Source organism: Nycticebus coucang, chromosome 22 (genome assembly GCF_027406575.1).
Source record: "Nycticebus coucang isolate mNycCou1 chromosome 22, mNycCou1.pri, whole genome shotgun sequence".
Lineage (NCBI taxonomy): Eukaryota > Metazoa > Chordata > Mammalia > Primates > Lorisidae > Nycticebus > Nycticebus coucang.
Genome location: NC_069801.1, coordinates 53,769,031 through 53,791,829, shown reverse-complemented (window position 1 = coordinate 53,791,829; position 22,799 = coordinate 53,769,031). Strand labels below are relative to the sequence as shown.

Sequence of the window (22,799 nt, the reverse complement as noted above, 5' to 3'; positions counted from 1 at the left end):
TAGAAAACAGAAAACTTTATTTTTTTGTATGTATTTTTTTATTATTATTAAATCATAGCTGTGTACATTAATGCGATCATGGGGCACCATACACTGGTTTTATAAACAGTTTGACACATTTTCATCACACTGGTTAACATAGCCTTCCTGGCATTTTCTTAGTTATTGTGTTAAGACATTTACATTCTACATTTACTAAGTTTCACATGTACCCTTGTAAGATGCACCGCAGGTGTAATCCCACCAATCACCCTCCCTCTGCCCCCCTCCCCACTCCCTCCCCTCCCTTTCCCCCTTCCCCCTATTCTTAGGTTATAACTGGGTTATAGCTTTCATGTGAAAGCTATAAATTAGTTTCATAGTACGGCTGAGTACATTGGATACTTTTTCTTTCATTCTTGAGATACTTTACCAAGAAGAATATATTCCAGCTCCATCCATGTAAACATGAAAGAGGTAAAGTCTCCATCTTTCTTTAAGGCTGCATAATATTCCATGGTGTACATATACCCCAATTTATTAATCCATTCATGGATCGATGGGCACTTGGGCTTTTCCCATGACTTAGCAATTATGAATTGGGCTGCAGTAAACATTCTGGTACAAATATCTTTGTTATAATGTGATTTTTGGTCTTCTGCGTATATACCTAGAAGAGGAATTATAGGATTGAATGGCAGATCTATTTTTAGATCTCTAAGTGTTCTCCAAACATCTTTCCAAAAGGAATGTATTAATTTGCATTGCCACCAGCAGTGTAGAAGTGTTCCCTTTTCTCCACATACACGCCAACATCTCTGGTCTTGAAATTTTGTGATTTGGGCTAATCTTACTGGAGTTAGATGATATCTCAAAGTAGTTTTGATTTGCATTTCTCTGATGATTAAAGATGATGAGCATTTTTTCATGTCTGTAGGCTGTGTGCCTGTCTTCTTCAGAGAATTTTCTCTTCAAGTCCCTTGCCCAGCCTGCAATGGGATCACTTCTTCTTTTCTTGCTTATACGTTTGAATTCTCTGTGGATTCTGCCTATTAAACCTTTGTTAGAGACATAAACTGCAAATATCTTCTTCCATTCTGAGGGGTGTCTGCTTGCTTTATTTACTGTGCTCTTGGCTGTGCAGAAGCTTTTTAGTTTGATCAGGTCCCAGTATTGTAATTTTGAAGCTGCTTCAATTGCCCGGGGGGGTCCTCCTCATGAAATACTCGCCCAGACCGATTTCTTCAAGGGTTTTCCCTACACTCTCTTCTAGTATTTTTATAGTTTCATGTCAAGTTTAAATCTTTAATCCAGTGAGAGCCTATCTTAGTTTATGGTGAAAGGTGTAGGTCCAGTTTCAGTCTTCTACAGGTTGCCAGCCAGTTCACCCAGCACCATTTGTTAAATAGAGAATCTTTCCCCACTGAATGTTTTTAATTGGCTTGTCAGAGATCAAATAGTGGTAAGTAGTTGGACTCATATCTTGGTTCTCTCTTCTGTTCCAGACATCTACTTCTCTATTTTTGTGCCAGTACCATGCTGTTTTGATCACTATCAATTTATAGTATAGTCTGAGGTCCAGTAGCATGATTCCATCTGCTTTGTTTTTATTTCTGAGTAATGTCTTGGCTATTCGAGGTTTTTTTCTGATTCCATATAAAACGAAGTACTATTTTTTCAAGATCTTTAAAGTATGGCAGTGGAGCTTTAATAGGGATTGCATTAAAATTGTATATTGCTTTGGGTAGTATGGACATTTTAACAATGTTGATTCTTCCCAGCCATGAGCATGGTATGTTTTTCCATTTGTTAATGTTTTCAGCTATTTCTTTTCTTAGAGTTTCATAGTTCTCTTTATAGTCCTTTGTTAGATAAACTCCCAAATATTTCATCTTCTTTGGCACTACTGTGAATGGAATAGAGTCCTTATCTGTTTTTTCAGCTTGACTGTTGTTGGTATATATAAAGGCTACCGATTTATGAATGTTGATTTTGTAACCTGAGACACTGCTGTATTCTTTGATCACTTCTGAGAGTTTTGCAGTAGAATCCCTGGTGTTTTCCAGATATACGATCATATCATCTGTGAAGAGCGAAAGTTTGATCTCTTCTGACCCTATATGGATACCCTTGATCACCTTTTCTTCCCTAATTGCGATGGCTAAAACTTCCATTACAATACTAAAAAGCAGTGGAGATAGATAATGGGCAGCCTTGTCTGGTTCCTGATCTGAGTGGAAATGATTTCACTTTGATTCCATTCAATACGATGTTGACTGTGGGTTTGCTGTAGATGGTCTCCATTACATTAAGAAATGTCCCTTCTATACTAATTTTCTTAAGTGTTCTGATCATGAAGGGATGCTAGATATTATCAAAAGATTTTTCTGCATCAATTGAGAGAATCATATGGTCTTTGTTTTTTAATTTGTTTATGTGCTGAATTATACTTACAGATTTACAGATATTGAACTAGCCTTGAGACCCTGGGATAAAACCAACTTGGTCATGATGTATAATGATTTGTTTGATGTGTTGCTGGATTCTGTTTGTTAGGACCTTGTTGAATATTTTTGGATTTATATTCATTCGTGATATTGGTCTATAATTTTCTTTTCTTGTTGGGTCTTTTCCTGGTTTGGGGATCAGGGAGATGTTTGCTTCATAAAACATGTTGGGTAGTCTTCCTTCTTTTTCTACATTTTGGAATGGGTTGAGTAATATAGGTATTAATTCCTCTTTAAAGGTTTGGTAGAATTCTGACATGAAGCCATCTGGTCCCGGGCTTTTCTTTTTAGGGAGATTTTGTATGGTTGATGCTATTTCAGAACTTGATATGGGCCTGTTCAACATTTCCACTTGATTCTGGCTAAGTCTTGGTCAATTTCCTTCAGATTTTCATATTTCTGAGAATAAAGTTTCTTGTAATATTCATGAAGGATTTTTTGAATTTCTGACGAGTCTGTTGTTATTTCGTTTTTGTCATTTCTGATTGATGAGATTAGAGATTTTACTCTTTTTTTCCTGGTTAGGTTAGCCGAAGGTTGATCTACTTTTTTGACCTTTTCAAAAAACCAACTTTTGGATTTATTGATTTGTTGTATAATTCTTTTGTTTTCAATTTCATCTAATTCTGCTCTAATTTTGGATATTTCTTTTCTTCTACTGGGTTTGGGGTTGGAATGTTCTTCCTTTTCCAGTTGCTTGAGATGGCCCATTAAGTTGTTAACTTCTTCTCTTTCCGTTCTCTTGAGGAAGGCTTGGAGTGCTATAAATTTCCCTCTTAGGACTGCCTTTGCAGTATCTCAGAGTTTCTGATAATTCATGTCTTCATTGTCGTTTTGTTCCAAGAATTTGGCAATTTCCTTCTTAATCTCATCTCTGACCCAGCTATCATTCAGCATAGTTATTTCACTTCCATGTTTTTGTATGAGTGTGCAGATTCCTGTTATTATTGAGTTCAACTTTTATTCCATGGTGGCCCGAGAAGATGCAAGGAATAATTTCTATTCCTTTAAATTTACTGAGGTTAGACTTGTGACCTAAGATGTGATCGATTTTGGAGTATGTTCTGTGGGCTGATGAGAAGTATGTGTATTCAGTTTTCTTGGGATGAAATGTGCTGTAGATGTCTGCTAAATCCAAATGTTGGATGGTAAAGTTTAAATCTAACATTTCTTTGCTCGGCTTCTTATTGGAGGATCTATCCAAGACTGCCAAAGGAGGGTTGAAATCTCCAACTATTATGGAACTGGAGGAAATCAAGTTGCTCATGTCTGTTTGAGTTACTCTTATAAATTGAGGCACATTCTGGTTGGGTGTATAAATATTAATAATTGAAATCTCATCATATTGAGTATTCCCCTTAATGAATATGAAGTGACCATTCTTATCCTTCCTTACTTTTGTTGGTTTAAAGCCTATTGTGTCTGCAAATAGAATTGCAACACCTGCCTTTTTCTGATTACCATTTGCTTGAAATATGGATGACCATCCTTTCACCCTGAGTCTATATTTATCTTTTAAGGTAAGATGCAACTCTTGTATGCAGCAAATATCTGGCCTGAGTTTTTGTATCCAGTCAGCTAATCTGTGCCTCTTTAGAGGAAAGTTTAAGCCGTTGACATTAATGGAGAATATTGATAGGTCTGGTAAAATTTTGGGTATCGAGTTTTTCAAAAGTCCAGTGGACATTTTTAATACTTTCACCACTGTGGAAGTTGGACTTAGATCAAAAGTTTCCGAGTGAGTTTACTTTTGTGGTAGAGGATTGGGTTGGTCATTATGGAGGATAGGTCTGAGAATATCCTGAAGAGCTGGTTTGGTTATGGCAAATTTCTTCAACATATGAATGTCATTAAGGTATTTAATTTCTCCATCATAAATGAAACACAGTTTAGCTGGATACAGGATCCAGGGTTGAAAGTTATATTGCTTTAGGAGATTAAAATTCGATGACCACCCTCTTCTGGCTTGAAAAGTTTCAGCAGAGAGATCTGCAGTCATTGTAATATTCTTCCCTTTGTAGGTAATGGATTTCTTACATCTGGCTGCTTTCAGAATTTTCTCCTTCATATTAACTTTAGTATAAGTTAATTATGATATGTCTGGGGGCTGTCTTACTGGGATTGAGTCGTGCTGGGGTTCTGAAACTGTGTGCTATCTGAATTTCAGAATCTCTTGGCATGTCTGAAAAATTCTCTTTCATAATTTCATGTAGAAGGGCGTCTGTGCCTTGTGAAGCCACTTCATCACTTTCAGGGATTCCAATGAGGCACATATTAGCCTTCTTCGACTTATCCCAGAGCTCTCTGAGAGAATTATCCATGTTTGCTCTCCATTTCGCTTCCTGTTTGAGAGTTTGGGAGCGTTCAAAAGCTTTGTCTTCAATGTCAGAAATCCTTTCTTCTGCCTGCTCCACTCTGTTACTGAGGGATTCTACTGTATTTTTCAGATCTTTTAGGGCTGAAAATACTTGCTTCAGTGCATCAAAATCCTTGGTGGTTTTATCTTTAAATTCGTTAAATTCTTGAGACAACTTTTGAATTTCTCCTCTAATTTCTAATTCTGACTTTTGAATTGCTCTTTAGATTTCTAATTCCAAATTTTCCTCCATTCTATTAATCTTGTTTGCAATCCAAATTCTGAATTTGATTTCTGACATCTCGGCCAGCTGTTTATGAATGAGATCTTCAGTTACATCTGCCATATCTTTCCTTGGTGAGGGAGGGGAGGTTATCTATTCTGGTTATTCATGTTACCAGCGTGTTTCTGATGATTCTGCCCCATGATTATTTTACAGCATTTGACTTTTCCCCTGGAGCTTTGTTGAGGACCCTTACAGTGATACGGCCTGGGAAACTGGGGACCTGTTTGGTGTGGTGGGGCTAAGTGGTTCTGTCTTGTTTTCAGTTGGTCTCTGTCCGACCCTAGCGAAACAGTTTCTCTGGGTTGAAGTCTCAGCTGTGGAGAAATAACAGCAATTAAGTCACCCTGCCCCCCACTGGCAACAATTGGAAAAGGAAAATCAAACCTTCCTACAACCACACACCCAGGGCACCACTTGAATAGTCCTTGGGCGATTGGCTTATTTCAAAAGGTCCAAATCAATTGTCTCAGTCAGCACCTGTCTCAGGTGGGAGAGCTTAAAAGGTCTCTGGCAACTGGATCGCAGGGGTCTGTTGACAACTCAAATATTTTGAACTCTGCTCATTTGTTTGTGGGGCACTCCAAGCTATTCTCATGGGGGAGGGGACACCCGTCCACTTGGTGATGGATTTTGTACCTTTTGTTTGTATCCTTGAGGTTGCAGCTCATCTCAGAGGGGTTGATGTGCATTCTTCAACCTTCTCTCTTGGTGCAGCTCTAATCCACCAGGTTACTTGCTAAATTTATGTCCTTTAACCCTCCTTCTGGAAGGGAGCCTCTGTGGAAAGCTAGCTTCAGTCAGCCATCTTGTCTCTGCCTCTGAAAATAGTTTCTTTAAAGTCGAAGCTTGCCTCAGCAGGAAAGACGAGCAATTATATATCTCATCTCTCAGCTCAGCTTCCCTCCTGCAGCTTGGGTGGGTTCTTTCTGGTCGTTATCTCTCCCTCCAGACTGGGGCTTCTATTGAAAGCTGGCTCCAATCAGCTGTCATCTCCTGTTCCCCCTTGTTCTTATTGAATGTGAAAATGGGAGTTAGGGAAAATAGCCAACCCATGGATTTAGCAAAACATGAAACTCATTGAGACCAAATGAGCAAATAAACAGATAAAAAGGCTACCAGACACACGCCCACAGATGCACAAGCAATCAAAAACACCTGGACATACAGACAACAATAATAAAAACAACTACAATAAAAATAATAATTGTAAAATAATTGAAAAAAGGTAAAAAACAAACAAAATGAACAAACAAAAAAACTCTAAAAATCTGATGTAAGCACTCTCAGAAACCATAAGAAGGGAAGAAGAGGAAGAGAGAAGGGAAAAAGGAAAAAAATGTGGTGTTCATAAGGAAGTTAAAAAAGAAGAAAGAAAAAATTAAAAATAGAAAAAATAAAAATAAAAATATATATATAAAAATAATAATAATAAAAACTTACAATAGCTCCTCCAAGAAAATTATGAAGAAAAGAAAAAAAAGGCACCAATCACAAAAATATTTTTCTTGTATATATGTAGAAATATACATCTATATGTATGACATAGGGATCAACTTTCGTAGGAATATATTTATAATGCAATATACTTTCTGGACACTAGGTGGCGCTGTGAGTGGTTTCCAGGCTTATACCTGGTTCACAGTTTACACTGTTACCATGGTAACCACCCTACCTGGCCAATCGCCATTTTGCAGTTTCTGTAAAAGTTTATTATCTAATTATCGTCCAATCTCAGCTGCTCTGTTCCAGACAGCACTCCTATCCGACCTCCCAACTCCGTGCAGGAGTCCACACTTCACAGATCTTTCCTCTCTGCTCCCACATTCTCCTGTAAACTGGCGACTGCAAGCGGCTGTGGGGGAGGGTGCTGGCTGCTGCTCCAGTTTTAGCTGCTGCCGGCTCCTGCGGCTGCAGCACGGAGACCTTATCCTCAGTTTTTGTGGCTCAGAGTCTCAATTTTGAATATGGACTTTTGAGTCCAGCCACCTGCCAGTTCACCGCACAGCCTGAACTGCCAGCCCACACCAATAGTCCCCACCAGGAACGGTCCAGTCTATTTAATCACTCCTGTTGTTCTGAGGGAAGGTGTCCACCATTTCAGACAATTCAAAATGTCTGTTTCCCAGGCGGGATCCCTTCCCTTCAATTTTCCATCAGGTTGCCTAGCCCCTTATGGCTCTGAGCGGGACCCCTTTCGGGTCGGTAAACTCGGCTCAGGAATAAATTTTCATCAATTGGGTTTTGCCAGGAATTGCAAGCTGCTGTCCTCCGTGAGGGAGGGGCCTGCTGCCAGCATGGCAGAGCAGGAAAAATCTGTACAACAGAGTATGTGGTTTTAAATTACACCTCATATACAGCAATCTGCCAATTCGCTGCACATCTCCAGCTGTCTGTCCACACCAATAATCCACGTGAGGAAAAGGTCCAGACCTCCCTTCCTCTCACCTGATGACTTGGGAGAGGTGGGCTACACGTCCCTCCTGTCCGCCAAGAGAAACTATATGAAAACTATAACCTTTTTATTGTCTCTGATAACAACTATAAAAATGCACCCATCAAGGGGAAAAAAGCAAGAAGATGACCCAAGGATAAGACCTCCTATGTGCTGAGACACTGGTATTTGGGGTAATTTTTTCTCCTCTGTACTATTAACATTTGGTGTGGTATGGTTGCTGTTTTCCACATGTTATGAATACAGTTGACAATTTGTTTTACTCTATATTCCTTCAACCTTTCTCCCTTCCTGGCAGCAACTCTGATCCCAAATTTAAGAGTGTATCCATTTAGCACAGCAGTTCTCTACCTTTGGGTCACGACCTACAGGAACTGTATTAAAGGGCTGCCGCATTAGGAAGGTTGAGAACACTGATTTAGCATTTTCTCATACTTGAACTATAAAGTCATATAAAAGCAGAAAGAGGGATGGAGGGAGGGGGGTGGGATCTTAGTGTGTGTCACACTTTATGGGGGCAAGACATGATTGCAAGAGGGACTTTACCTAACAATTGCAATCAGTGTAACTGGCTCATTGTACCCTCAATGAATCCCCAACAATAAAATAAATAAATAAATAAATAAATAAATAAATAAATAAATAAATAAATAAATAAAATAAATACAGTGTTTAGCCAGGCATGGTGGCTTGGCCCTGTAATCCTGGCATTCTGGGAGGCTGAGGTGGGAGGATGGCTTGAGCTCACAAATTTAAAACCAACCTGAGCAAGAGTGAGACCCCATTTTTATTAAAAATAGAAAAATTTTCCGGACATTGTGGTAGGTACCTGTTGTCTCAGGTACTCAGGAGGCAGAGGTAGGAGGATTGCTTGAAACCACTACTCTACACCTTTCCAGAATAATTTCTGAGGTTGCTGTAAGGCTCAGAAAGGCTGAGGCCACAGCATTTTAGCCTGGGCAACAGAGCAAGACTCTGTCTCAAAAAAAAAAAAAAAAAGTAGTATTTAAGATTTTTGTATAGATAGCATGTTTAACCTTCTGCAACTTCTTTTTCAAATAAAGATCTATTTCCATAGTCTATCGATGTTGATATACACTATATATTTAACAATTGCTTATCTTATTTCACCATATGAACATCTCAATAATTTGTTCATGCCTTCCCTTCCTGAGAAACATATCAGTTGTTTTAAATTTTCACCATTTCAAATAACGCTGAAGTAACCACCCTCCTCTGTTTCTAGGTGAATATAAGCAAGTTACTCAAAGCTATTTATTCAGAAGCAGAATTGCTAAAAAATACTACATAAACAACTTCAGTGTTACTAGATATCGAAAAATAATTCTCCAAAGTAATTGTGAGAACTCATCTCGAGCAGTGTAAAGATTTCTTGTCTCTTCCATATTCTTTCCAAATAAGGTGTTATTTTCAAACTGGGATTCTTGCTAATCTGATGGGAACAAGCTAAATTCTGTTTATCTTGATTTCCATTTCCTTGTTTATTATGAAGTTAGAAGTTTACTTTTATAAGCTATTCAATTTCCCTCTTGTGATGTCTGTCACAATTTGCCTTTCTTATTGCTTACGTTCCCAATAGAGCTCTGATAGGAAATTTATTTGCTACACTTTACCATGAAGTATATTTGTTGGAGGGGAATCTAGTTAGGAAAGTTCATCTTCATGGAATGTTTTCTTGGTTCTGTTAAAATAATATTTTCCCCTCTTTTGTTAAAACGATATGATTAATTGCAAAGATAGATTTTCTGACTTTAAGCCATCCTTGAAGTCTTGTAATAAATTGTAGTTCTTGAGATATTTTTAATACGGTTTAATTCCTTTTTCAGGATTTTATTTAGTAAATTTGGTCTAAAATCTCTTTAGTGAGATTGAGTTCTCTTTCTTGTTGTAATTTTCATATCGAAATTATATTATCCTCTTAAAATAAGAAGAGGAGCTTTTCCTCTTTTTTGTTCTCTAAAACTATTCATTAAAACTTACCTATTAATGGACTATTATGAAATCAAATATAACCACACACACTTTCATATGAAAGATGAAACACAATTGTAGCCCGGAAAGAAAGAGAGAGGGGGCAGACGGGGGGGGGGGGGGAGAGTAATCGGTGGGACCTCACCTACTGTTACAAGCGTACATGTCAAATATATTAACCGTAGAGTATAAATGTCTAAACACAACAGTTGAACAAGTGAGGTGACTGATATATTAACCCGTTTGATGTGAACATTCTAGATTGTATATAGAGTATCACATTGTACCCCATCAATGCAGTAATGTACACAGTTATAATTTAATTTTAAAAAAATAGAGAAAAAAATAATAAAACTTACCTGTTAAGTTGGGCATGGTTTAACTCATGCTGTAGTCCCAGCCAAGGTGGGAAGATCACTTGAGGCCAGGAGTTCAAGGCTGCAGGGAGCTGTATGAGCACACCATTGCATTCCAGCCTGGATGACAGAGCAAGATCTTATCTCTAAATGAAACAAAACATGCCGATAAAACTAACTGGAGGAGAAATAAGAAGAGAGGTGGGTTTGGGGTGGAGCTGGGTTGGGGAGGCACCCTACTGATTCAAGGTCTTTCATGATTTATTGGCTGTTCCTTTTTCTGTTTTCTTTTTAGTCAGTGTGGGAATGTGATGTTTCTCTATAAATTTGCCAATTTTCTCTAAATTTTCAAATTTACTGGCAGAGAGCTGATCATAACATTTTCTTAGATTTCTGAAAAATCTAGACAGCTAAAACTGTCTCTAGTTTTTTCTCATGTCCTGTCTCTGATTTGCGTGTGTGTGTGCACGTGTGTGTGTGTGTGTGTGTGTAAATGCACTCATGTGCCTTTTCTTTCTTGGCGACTCATGCTAAAGTATGGTGGAATGTATTTTTTTTTAATTTTGCTTTCAATTTCAACTGGCTTTCACTCAGTTTGAAGTTTAGTTTTTTGGATTTTTTTAATTTTTCTCTTTTTTAAAAAATTTGTTTTTCTTTTTCTTTTCTTTTCTTTTTTTTTTTTTTTTGGTAGAGACCAGGTCTCACTCTGGCTCACTCTGGCTCAGGATGGTCTTGAACCTCTGAGCTCAGGCAATCCACCCACCTTAGCCTCCCACAGCGCCAGGACTACAGATGTGAGCCACCACGCCCAGCCAGTAGGGTGGAATATTAATACACCTTCCTCCGCTTTCTTTTGGTTGTATTTGGTTTGTATCTCTTTCTCCATCCATTTATCTGGAACTTTTGGTTTGTCTAACTTTTTAGTAGCATTAGCCCTTTTTTTTTTAATCTAGTCAGATAAAAACTTTCTATTTTATTGGGGTAGGTTAATACAAGTGCTTTTATTGCAATTCTTGATCTATTTGGACATTTTCTCTGTTATAATTTACTATGTAACTTCTATACTTACATTTTTCTTCCCTTTTGGGCTTTTAAAAACATATTTAAGCCTTTTCATTGTATATTCCCCTTCTACCAGTTGAGAAATTAAATATTCTACCAGGGGCCAGGTGCAGTGGTTCACGCCTGTCATCCCAGCACTCTGGGAGGCTGAGGTAGATGGAGTGCCTGAGGTTACAGGTTCGAGATCAGCCTGAGCCAGAACAAGACCTCATCTCTAAAAATGGCCGGGCCTTGTGGCAGGCACCTGTAGTCCCAGCTACTGAGGAGGCTGAGGCAAGAGAATTGCTTGAGCACAAGAGTTTGAGATTTCTGTCAGCAATTATGCCACGGCCCTCTACCAAGGGCAACAAAATGAAACTCTGTCTCTAAATAAATAAATAAATATTCTGCCTGGTGTGGTGGCTCACACCTGTAATCCTAGTACTCTGGAAGGCCGAGGCAGGTAGATTGCCTGAGCTCACAGGTTTGAGACCAGCCTGAGCCAGAGTGAGACCCCGTCTCTAAAAAATAGCTGGGCATTGTGGTGGGTGCCAGTAGTCCCAGCTACTTGGGAGGCTGAGGCAAGAGAATCACTTAAGCCCAAGGGTTTGAGGTTGCTGTGAGCTGTGACGCTATGGCACTCTCCCAAGGATGACAAAGTGAGACTCTGTCTCAAAAAAAAAAAAAAGAGAAAGAGAGAGAGATTAAATATTCTATTTCTGTTCTTTATAGTGGTTACAATGAAATTTTGACATCTCTAATTAGCAAAGTCTAATGTTAATCAAAATTGTTATCCTGCTCCTAAGTAATTCAAAGACCTGAGAATAATTCCCACATCCCTCCCCCACTACCTTTTATATTTATTATTATTATTTTAATTTTATCTTACTCTTCCACAAATGAGTAATTTTCTATGGTCAATATTTAGATTTACCAATAGTTTATTAATTTCTTTCTTCACCATTGCTTCTCCTAGCTTGCTTCATTCTAGTCCAAGTTCTTTTGACAGAAATACATCATTCTTATGAATTTAAGGCAGGGATCTGTGAGTAGTAAACACGTGTACTTGCCTCCTGAACATGTCTTTGCTTCTCCTTCACCCTTGAAAGGCAATTTAGCTGGAATAGAATTTTATATTGACAGCTTTCTTTCTTCGGTGTTTTAAGATCTTAAACACAATCATCAACATCTATTGCACTAATAAAAACTCTATGGCCAGTCTGGTATCTGTTCTTTAGCATTATACGTAGTATCCTTTCTCTCAGATAGCTTTTGCATTCTCTTTTTTCTTTAACTTATGCTTATTTATCACAAATTATTTAGTTTGGCTTTATTGTTATTTCTTACATTGAAGTTGCTTAAATAGAAGGATTCATGTCCCTTTTCAATGTAAAGAGAAGTCTTGGCTGTTGTGATTTGAATACTGACTCCTTTTTATGACACTTTCTTCTCTCCTTTTAGAATCCCTGGTGTGTATATGTTTGAGCCTCAGTCTATCCTTCCTGTCCCTTCACTTATTTTTTTTTTATTTTTTTTATTTTTTATTGTTGGGGATTCATGGAGGGTACAATAAGCCAGGTTACACTGATTGCAATTGTTAGGTAAAGTCCCTCTTGCAATCATGTCTTGCCCCCATAAAATGTGACACACACCAAGGCCCCACCCCCCTCCCTCCGTCCCTCTATCTGTTTCCCCCCCATAACCATAATTGTCATTAATTGTCCTCATATCAAAATTGAGTACATAGGATTCATGCTTCTCCATTCTTGCTCTTCACTTATTTTTAAATATTTTCTATCTGTTAATCTTTCCGTGATGCTTGTTAGATAATTTCCTTAGATCTAAGTAAATGACCAGTTCCTTCTTCTGCTGTCTGGTCTACTTTCCAACCTCTACATTAAATATTTTATTTCAAAGCATTGTATTGATGATTTCCATAACTCCTTTCCCCAAATCTGCAGATATTTTTTTCTCAATCTCTTGAGTTTACCTATAGCTTTTATTTCTTACTTTATTTCTTTGAACATTTCAACACACATATATTAAATTCACTTTCACCTTATTATTTAATTCCCCTATTAGCTATATCTTCCGATTCTCTTTTGGTGGTTTATTTCTTGTTTGGTTTCTGGGTTTTTTTATTCATGCGTGTTAGAGACAGGGCCTTGCTCTGTCACTCAGGCTGGGGTGCTATGGCATCATCACACTTCACAACAGCCTCAAACCCCCAGGCCCAAGGGAACCTCCTGGCTTACTTACCCTTCCAAGTAGCTGGGACTACAAGCATATTCCACCAAGCCTGGCTAAGATTTTCTATTTTTTGTAGAAACAAGATCTTGCTATGTTGCTCTGGCTGGTCTTGAACTCCTGGCTTCAAGCGATCCTCCTGCCTCAGCCTCCCAAAGTTATGGGATTATGGATGTGAGACACTGGGCTGGTGGTTTTCAGTTTTTGACTATGGGCTTGTTTTGAGTGGGAATTGTTTTCTTTGGAAACCATAGATGCCTTGGGCTGTGGAAGCACCTTTCCAGAATAATTTCAGATTTGCCTTTATGGGGAATTTGGATTTCGAGTCCCAGGTTGGGCTTCATGTCTCTGAAAAACAAAGACTGTATACATTTAAATCCCGCATCTGTACTTGGTGTTATTAAGCTTCTAATTACTCACAGGTGACTCTTCCCGCTGCTGCGGACTCTTCCCTGCTTGTTCCCTGGCAGAGTGAACAGATTTTTTTTTAGAGCTTGTTTTACATGGGACAGCATGTCTTGAGTCTAGACTTTGTGCTGACAGCTTAGTCTCAGCTTCCCACTCAGATGAGGCTCTTGGCTTAGACTGACCTTCTGACTCACATGTTAGAGCCCAGATGCCCTTCATGAGAACTCTCTGCATCTGGCCTCAGTTTCCCTTTGATTCCCTTAACTATGATTGTCACTCGCATTTTTAACTGTGAGTTTCCTCTCTATGTGTGTCACCTGAGGATGTGACTTTTTTGTTTCTTTGAGAGCTGCGTAATCTTTATACAGTTCTCTGCATTGTTAAATTTTATCCAGAATTCCCGTGCATTTAGAGCAGGGGATGGGGGGTGCCTTCCATATCTGTTTAGGTCACCGTATTGGCCAGACTCTATTATTTCCCTAATGAGGAAAAAATACAAAAAGCTTTAAAATGTGTTTAAAGAAATGTTATATTTTAAGTAACCTTTTTTTCCCCCTCTATGCTTCTCAGAGCTGAATTTGAAGAACCACATAATTACGAGGCAACAATTTCATATCTGAAATACTCAGGCAACTCCGTTAACCTGTGCACTGCAAAAGAAATTGCTGATTGTAAGTCTGCTAAGCCAATTAATATCGTAGCCCCGCGTGGAATCAAAATGTGTCAGAAATGATATTTTTACCACTAGCTAACTGTAAGTTTAAAAATTCACAGCCATTCTGGTCTACCATCTCTCTCTCTCTCTCTCTCTTTTTTTTTTTCCCTGTCTGGTCTCTTAAAAATATAAATAAATCCAGCTGGGCTTCAATGCTATCTCATGATTCCAACTGCTGGCACCGCCTCCTCTTTCCTCCACTTCATGAGTCGACTTCACTGCTTGGCCTTTTGTGGATATAGGGGAGGGAAAAATCAAGATACGCCGATTAATTTTTCTGCCTTCACTTTCTTTAGAAACTCCATCTCTCTTCTTGTGGTGTCTTTCTCGAAGTGTCCTGGTTACTCTGTGTGTGGAGAGGGAGATAAAGGCCATGAGAATTAGGCCCCTGTGTCCAGTCTGAATAGGAGCAGGGGATTTATTTAATGGATCTGACCACTGGTTCACAGCTACGTCTTCCTGCCTCTGCTATTGCTGCTCAGACCTTTTTGTGAAAAAAAGAGAGCCTCTCAGGTAAAAACTTGAAGCAGCAGCAACTCACTGCACCTTTTAATGTCTGCCTGTAGAATCAGGCAGCTCTCTACAAAAGGCAGACATATTAGTACTGGAGTAAACGCTGGTATTGACTGAGGCTGTACTCTGGGCCACAGTTCTGTGTGAGGCTGTCTGGGCACATCCCTATGGGTAGAGCGGTTTTACCACCTCTCTGTTAGAGGCAGGAAACTGTGAGACGGAGTAGGGGTAGGGCAATAATCCGCAGACAGCTGTGATGGGAAGCCGGTTCGCCACCTCTGATAGCTGTGCTGTGTTCATGTGAGGAAGTTTGGCTTCCCTGGCGGGAGGGTTATAAAGAGAGCATCTGGTCAAACCACTGTTACAAAGACAAGAAGCCCGGAGTTCTGAAATCCTTTTCCTGGGAATATACACATGAGGAACAAATTAGGACCTGTTGAAATATCCTTCTCCTCTCTTAAGAAAGAAGACATTGGAGAACTATTGGAAAAAACTTCCTTTCTTCTAGACTTAGAAAAGTCTAGAATTTCCCTTTTGGCGGGTGAAATACTGGCTGTAAGAAGAGCGATTCCTCCTCTCCCCACCCCCAGAAGGCAATGGTGCCCTATAGTCAGAGAATCCCGACCCCTGCTTTAGAGCCGGGCTTCTCAAATTCCACTGGTCACACAGATCGCCTGGGGAGCTTGTGGAAAGGTAGATTCTGGTGTAGTAGCTCTGGGGGGGGGCCTGAGATTCTGCATTCCTGAATTGTTCCTGGATGATGCTCGTGCTGCTGGTCTACAGACTACACTTTGAAGAAAGAGATTCCAGGCCCCATTTCGGCCAAATTCCAACTGCATTCCTTTCTACAAAGCTAAGGGTTAGCAGGGCTGAAGGGGGCCTCCTATCCCAGCATGCCTCTTCCCTCTCTGGACCAGATGAGACCCCCAGAATCCAGTCCATGCAAATGGCTCCCTAGAATCCTGCTTGGGTCCCCTCCCTGAGTCCTCCTGCCTCAGGGCAGACTGGACTCCAGGGAGGGAGCTGTTGGTAGGGGCTGGTGGGGATAAGGTTTGGACATATGCCAGTTTGCTCATGGTGAACCTGGAGCTGAGGATTGAGTGTGGGAAGCTGGGACACAGGCCGCATATGTCCTCCCAGGCCACAAAGTTTGCATCACAGATAGCAGTGATGCCCAGCAAAGTTCACAGATGAGCCTGCCAGGAAGTGTCACTGGTGGCAGCCCCAGGAGGGCCAGGTCTTGGTTCAGTCTCCCCCTGAAGGACCCTTTACGTGCTCCATGCATAGGAGAAGACAAGCACTTCTGACCGAAAACAGAAATGGCTCAGAAAAGAAGCCGCTGAAGCAATTGAGAAATGACAGAGCACAGACCCACAGCAAGGGAGCAGGGTGGGCGCAGGGAGAGCGGCTCGGCCTTCCCCTGCCAGGCTGGATGTCCTAATGGGAGGCAGGAATCGACCTGCCAGGGCAGCTGGGGAGAAACAGCTGTGAGCAAAGGGATTTTGCCCACCTCTCCCCATCCCCTCTGCCCACCTCTCCCCACCCCCTCTGCAGCTGCCCTACAGGGGAAAGAAGGCAGTGGCTCTTTAACCCCAGTTGGACCTGTTCACCTGACTCTTCTCCCAGCAACCCTCCTCCTCCTCACACTGCACCAGTCGAGTAACATCCGAATCTGTTTCTCCATCTACAAAACAGGCAGACTCTCTCTACCGTCTCATTTTTTGAGTGTTGGATAAAATGATACATTTTAAGTCAAGGGGAACTCTGCTTCTGGGAAGGCGAGGCACGAGCCCTTTTTCTTATTCCTCCCACTAAGTATAACTAACCCCCCAGACATGACCCAGGTAGAACAAACATAGGAAGTCTGGAAAATACTGAAAGGTAGAGAGAAGGAGGTCGGCTAGGGACTGGGGAACCCAGGAAGGAGGAGGTGGCAAGCTCCCTGGCTGCTCTCTTGACTCACACGTTCCAAACTTGGAGGAGAAAAAGCTGGTAACACCAGCAGACAAAACCAGCTCTGACAGATGCCTGGTTTCCAGCCAAAGGACCAGGAAAAGGGCAGGCTAGAAATATGGAAAGCATCTAGGTAGTAACTGATCTATTCCAGCCAAACATCATAGAAAAAAGCTACAGCACCACCAACAGCAATGCTCATCAGGGTGCAGAGCTGCACCCCAGCTCCTTCACAGGTGTGGCGGAAGGCCAACGCTCAACAGCTGAGATTGTTGTCCCTGCCCCTGGCAGGTGGTAATGAAACTCCACCCACGGCATCCGTGAAGACCCTACCCACCTCCCCGCAGGAACAAGACACTTTCTCCTCCTTGTTGGGACAGTGTCTGAGAAGACCAAGTCGGGAGGCCTTCCACAGCCACCTTGCAGCGAGAAGGCCGCCCTGTCCCCCTGGTGTCAGCAGAAGCCCTGTGGGGAGCAGCAATGGGGCCCACCCTTCCCAGCCAGGGTGTCATCAGCAGGACGTAGGGGACAGCCAGAGCTCCCGCCCCTGCCTGGCCGCGTGCAGGGTCTTTCCACACCTGGGTCAGGCTGCAGATCAGGGCTCGTTCCTCCCCAAACGTGTATGTTAAAATCTCCCCCCGTAATGTGATGGTATTGGGAGGCGGCGTCTCTGACAGGTAATTACGACAGGGTGTTCCCAAAGTCTCCGTACACAGGAACAATGATCACAACAGGTATCAGGGAACATGTTTGTCATGCAGAGGAAAAAAGACTTCGTGTGTGGGTAGAAAGAAGTGCCCAATGTGTAGAGAATATTTTGTGAATATTTTATAAATAAAGGTACATTTAGCTATAATTTTCCATTGTCCCCTAATATGGCGACTGTGGGACACCCCTCATGGCGTGAGGCCTCACGAATGGGATTAGTGCCGAGAGAGAGAGAGAGAGAGAGAGAGAGAGAGAGAGACAGACTGAGTGCTTTTGCTTTTTTCCACGTGGGGGCACAGTGGAAAGACAGCTGTTTATGAACAAGAAAGTGGGTCCTTACCGGACACTGAATCTGCCAGCATCTTGGTCTTGTATTTCCCATCTCTAGAACTGTGAGAAATAAATTTCTGTGGTTTATAAGCCCTCCAGTTTATGGTATTTCATTGTAACAGATGGAGCTGGAACAAAAAATCAATAGATGCCAAAACTGAGATGACTGAAGTATTAGAATTTTGCACAAATGCAAACGATGTAACCTAATCATGTGCACCCTCATATTCATCCAAAAACCAAAACAAAACAAAAGCATTTTCTGACCAAGATGTTAAAGCCATTTTTATAGAAATACTTCAGTGAGTAATTATAGATATACTTGAAACAGATGGGGGGAAAAATAGTCTTACTAAAGAAAGAGAATGTTTCCATGAAGAAATAGCAGATGTAAAGAAAAACAGAAGGAACATTTCAGAAGTAAAAAATAAAAGCCAGGCAAGGTGGCTCACGCCTGTGATCTCAATGACTCAGGAGGCTGGGGCAGGGGGATTGCTTGATGCCAGGAGTTCCAGGCTGTGGTAAGCAACGATCACACCACACCTGCACCTCAGCCTGGTGCAGGATTTCTTTATTCTCTAAAAGAATAAAATTAAATTAAAAGTTCAATGGATGTGCTCAACAGCAGAATGGAGGGGACAAGAATCAGTGAGCCTGAAAATAAACAATGGAAATCACCCAACCTCAAGTGCAAGGAGAAAACAGACTGAAAATGAAGGAACAGCGCTTCAAAACAGTGTGAGACTAACGAAAGATTTAGCATTCATGTTGTTGGTGTTCTGGAAGGTAAGGAGAAAGAGGGCATGATGAAGAAATACTTGACGTAATAGGGACCGAAAATCCCCCAAATCTGGCAAAAGACATGAAAGAACAGATTCAAGCAGCCAAGGAAATCAAGAATGGGATAACCCCAATTTACATAAAGAAATATAATTAAACTTCTGAAAAATAAAGACGGTGAAAAGAAGTCTTGAAAGCAAGTAGTGGGAAAGTAACAATGTCAATAAGATAAGAAATAAAGTTGAAAGTAGAAAAAATAATACAGATAAACAATGGAACCAAAATCTTGTTCTTTGGAAAAAAAAAATAAAAAATAAAATTGACAAACTTCTAACAGGACTGATAAACAGAAAGACACAAACAGTATCAAGAAGGAGACAGGGATGTCATTGTAGTCCCCAAAGCCATCAAAAGGTCAACCAGGGGGATGTTATGACATACTCTACACATATAAATTTGATGATTTATATTAAAATGGAACCAAATCTTCAAAATCAGAGTACCGCAACTTACCCCCCAAAATAATTTGAATATCCCTATATCTCCTAAGAAAACTCCCTCCAAATAACCTCCAAGTCCAGGTGATTTCACTGGAAAATTCTACTGAACATTTAAAGATTTTCAATTCATGCAGTCTTTCAGTAAAAAATGGAAGAGGAGAAAACGCTTCTTACTTTACTTTATAAAGCTAGTATTACCAAAACTAAAGACAAAGAAGAAAACTTTAGGTTGCTATTTTTCATAAGCATAGTCATAAAAATCCTTAAGAAACTATTGGCAAATAGAATTCAGCAAGATATAAAAGGAATTATACACCGTAACAAGCGTAGTAGATAATGGTGTACAGATACTAAAAGATCAGTTAATGAAACCCACCGTATCAACAGGCTAAAAAAGAAAAGCACACGACTGGTCTATGCAGAAAAAGCCTTTGGCAAAATTTGATCCCTATTCGTAGTAAAAACTTAGAGAAATAGAAATAGAGGGAAATGTCTTCAATTTGATGATGAATGTTTCCAAAAAGCCTACAGCTAAATGTGGTATTTGGTGATGCTCTCCCCCTAAACTTGGAAACAAGGGCAAAATATTTTCTCTGGCCACTCCTAGGAAATAAAAGACATACAGATCAAAAAGGAAGAAATAAAGCTGTCTTTATCTGCGGTGATAGAAATTCTCAAAGAATTTACAAAAGAAAAAAACTTGCCTACATCGAATAAATGAGTTCAACCAAGTTGCAGGGCACAAAATAAACATATCCAAAAAAATCACTGTGTTTCTGGGCAGTGCCTGTGGCTCAACGGAGTAGGATGCTGGCCCCATATGCCGGAGGTGGCAGGTTCAAACCCAACCCCAGCCAAAAAAAAACGCAAAAAAGAAAAAAAAAATCACTGTATTTCTACGTTTTTTTTTTTTTTGGCCAGGGCTGGGTTTGAACCCGCCACCTCCGGCATATGGAACTGGCGCCCCACTCCTTGAGCCACAGGCGCCGCCCCTGTATTTCTACGTATTAGTGATGACCACACAAATACCGCAGTTGAAATATAGAACACCGCTTACAATTGCTCAAAAACAGGAAAATATTTTTTTTAACAGAAAAATATTAAACTGAAATCTACCAAAGCATATATTGCTCAAGGCTATCAAATGCTGATTAAGTAAATCAAAGAAAATCTAAATAAGTTGGAGAGACTGGCCACATTTGTGGATCAGAAGACTCAATACAGTAAAATTAACAATAAAAGTGTCTATTTATAGGTCTAATACAATTCCTGTAAAAATTCCAGCAAGATTTGTTTGTAGATGGAAACAAGTTATTCTCAAATGCATATGAAAGGACAAAGAAACAAGAAAATCTAAAAATAATTTTGAACAAGAAAAAAATAGGAACTACCAGTCCGCCCAGTTGAAGGCTCAGGGCGTCAGTAACCAGCGTGGTAGTGGCAGAGGGAGGCAGATAGAAGGGTGTAGTGGAGTGAGAGGCCCGACTCAGACCTACACAAACACGCCCAGCTGATTCTTGTTTTTATAATGATGCAAAAGCAGTTCAGCAGAGAAGAGCCTTTTGACAAATGTGAGAGCTATTGGACAGCCATAGGTAAAATAAATACATAAACCTAGACTTAAGTCTCAGACTTTATACAATAATTAAGTTTAAATGGATCTCTGTTCTTTCCTTTGCCCACCAAGGATGAGAAATCTAAATAATATCTTTTATTTAGATAGGAGGGAAGGAAGAGGGTGAAGTGGTTGGCTTTCCCTGTAGCCCTGGGGTGATCCTGTTCCCTCCATGGTGTGCACAGTGTGGGGAGTCCATTTGTGAGGTTTCACCCTTGTACACAGAACTTGGGTTTGCTGTAGATGGCCTCTATCCGTTTATGAAATGTCCCTTCTATACCTATTTTCTTTTGCAGTTTTTTGCCGGGGCTGTGTTTGAACCCATCACCTCTGGCATATGAGGCTGGCGCCCTACTCCTTTGAACCACAGACACCGTCCATATACCTATTTTCTTAAGTGTTCTGATCATAAAAGGATGCTGGATATTATCACAAGCTTTTTCTGCATCGATTGAGAGAATCATATGGTCTATGTTTTTTATTTTGCTTATGGGATGTATTATAGTTATAGATTTATGTATGTTGAACCATCTTTGAGACCCTGGGATAAAACCCACTTGGTCATGGTGTATAATTTGATGTGTTGCAGAACTTGGGTATGCAGGATTCAGGCTATTCTGGGAAGCTCTGGCAGAATTGTCCTCAGAGGTCATACAGACTAGTGCTTTTTATAGAATGTACTTCTAGGCAACAGAGATTTTTGGAAGGGTCTTGGAGACCCTCAAAAGTACCTTCAAACAGAGAAGTTCTAATTGCGCTCCTGGGTAATATTCCATTTAAATGAATGAATCTCTGGTTGGGAGAAAATACCAAAGCCATTATTTAACTAAGGAAACTTGGGCAGGTTACTTCACTTCTCAGGATGTCTGTTTCCTCATCAGTAAAATTAGAATATTTGTAGAGTGATCATCATGAAAATTAAGTGAAATAATCATGTAAATGCTTAGCTTGGGGCCTGCTATCTGCAAGAGTAAAAATATGCCAGCTGCTTTCTGCTATTGCTTTTGTAATGTTAATAATTGTTATCTCACTCCCTGGTATAAAAGAGGTAAAGGTTCTTTTTCAAGGTCACAGCTCCGTAACCTTTTTGGTACACAGAAAACGTGCAAAGGGCTAAGACTTAACTTTAGCAGTTGGGAGGTTGCTGAAGACCATTTTCTGATATTTGTCCTTTCTCTGACTGCATGATAAAGCTATTCAGTGGAGAGAGAGTTAGAGAACGCTCTGTAGACAGTGAGCAAGGGCTCCCGAGCTGTCCCTCACACATTCTTGTTATAATCCCCAGTCCCTTCTTGACCCCTTGGCATGTGGCCCTCTGTGCTTTATTTCCTACCTGGGCATAAGTTTTGATACCAAAGCTTACCATTAAAGAACTTTCTTTGTTAAAAACCAATGTCAACATTATGAACTGGTTATTGATTGAATGTGTATTATCCTAAGGAGCCATAGTTAAGTAAGGTCGCTCTGAGTCTTGGTTCCAGAGTTTCTAAGACAGAATAAATGTACCTACCCAACAGGTGGGTTTGGAGAAGCAAATAGGATCATGATTGGTTAGCTCTTTGAGAATCAGAGATAGGTAAATAAATTCGGGGAGGAGGAGGAGATTATCATTATTTTTTAAATTGAAAAACAAATCTATCCAAGGAAAGGATATGGGGAAAATTGTATCATAAACAGATATTTTTTAAAGTTTTACAACCTAAATAAAGTTTTTAAAGTAAGGGACAGCAGAATAAATTTTTTCCCTCAAAAATCAGTGAAAATGGCTTGGGGCCTGTAGCTCAGGGGCTAGGGCGCCAGCCACATACACCAGGGCTGATGGGTTCAAACCCGGCCCCTGGCCTGCTAAACAACAATGACAACTGCAGCAAAAAGATAGCTGGGCATTGTGATGGATGGCTGTAGTCCCAGCTTCGTGGGAGGCTGAGGCAAGAGAATTGCTTGAGCCCAAGAGTTGGAGGTTGCTGTGAGCTGTGATGCCACAGTACTCTACAGAGGACGACATAGCGAGACCGTCAAGAAAAGAGAGAGAAAGGAGAGAAGAGAGAGAGAAAGAGAGAG

The 22,799-nt window shown here is 40.4% G+C and overlaps 1 protein-coding gene across 1 annotated transcript in view; it reads left to right on the top strand.

The window, feature by feature from the left end:
* Positions 1–22,799, top strand: part of FYB2 (FYN binding protein 2) — a 131,636-nt gene that overhangs the window by 64,072 nt on the left and 44,765 nt on the right. The window contains exon 5 of the mRNA XM_053575563.1: positions 14,195–14,295. Within this exon, the coding sequence (XP_053431538.1) occupies positions 14,195–14,295 (101 nt within the window). The remainder of the gene's footprint in view (positions 1–14,194; positions 14,296–22,799) is intronic.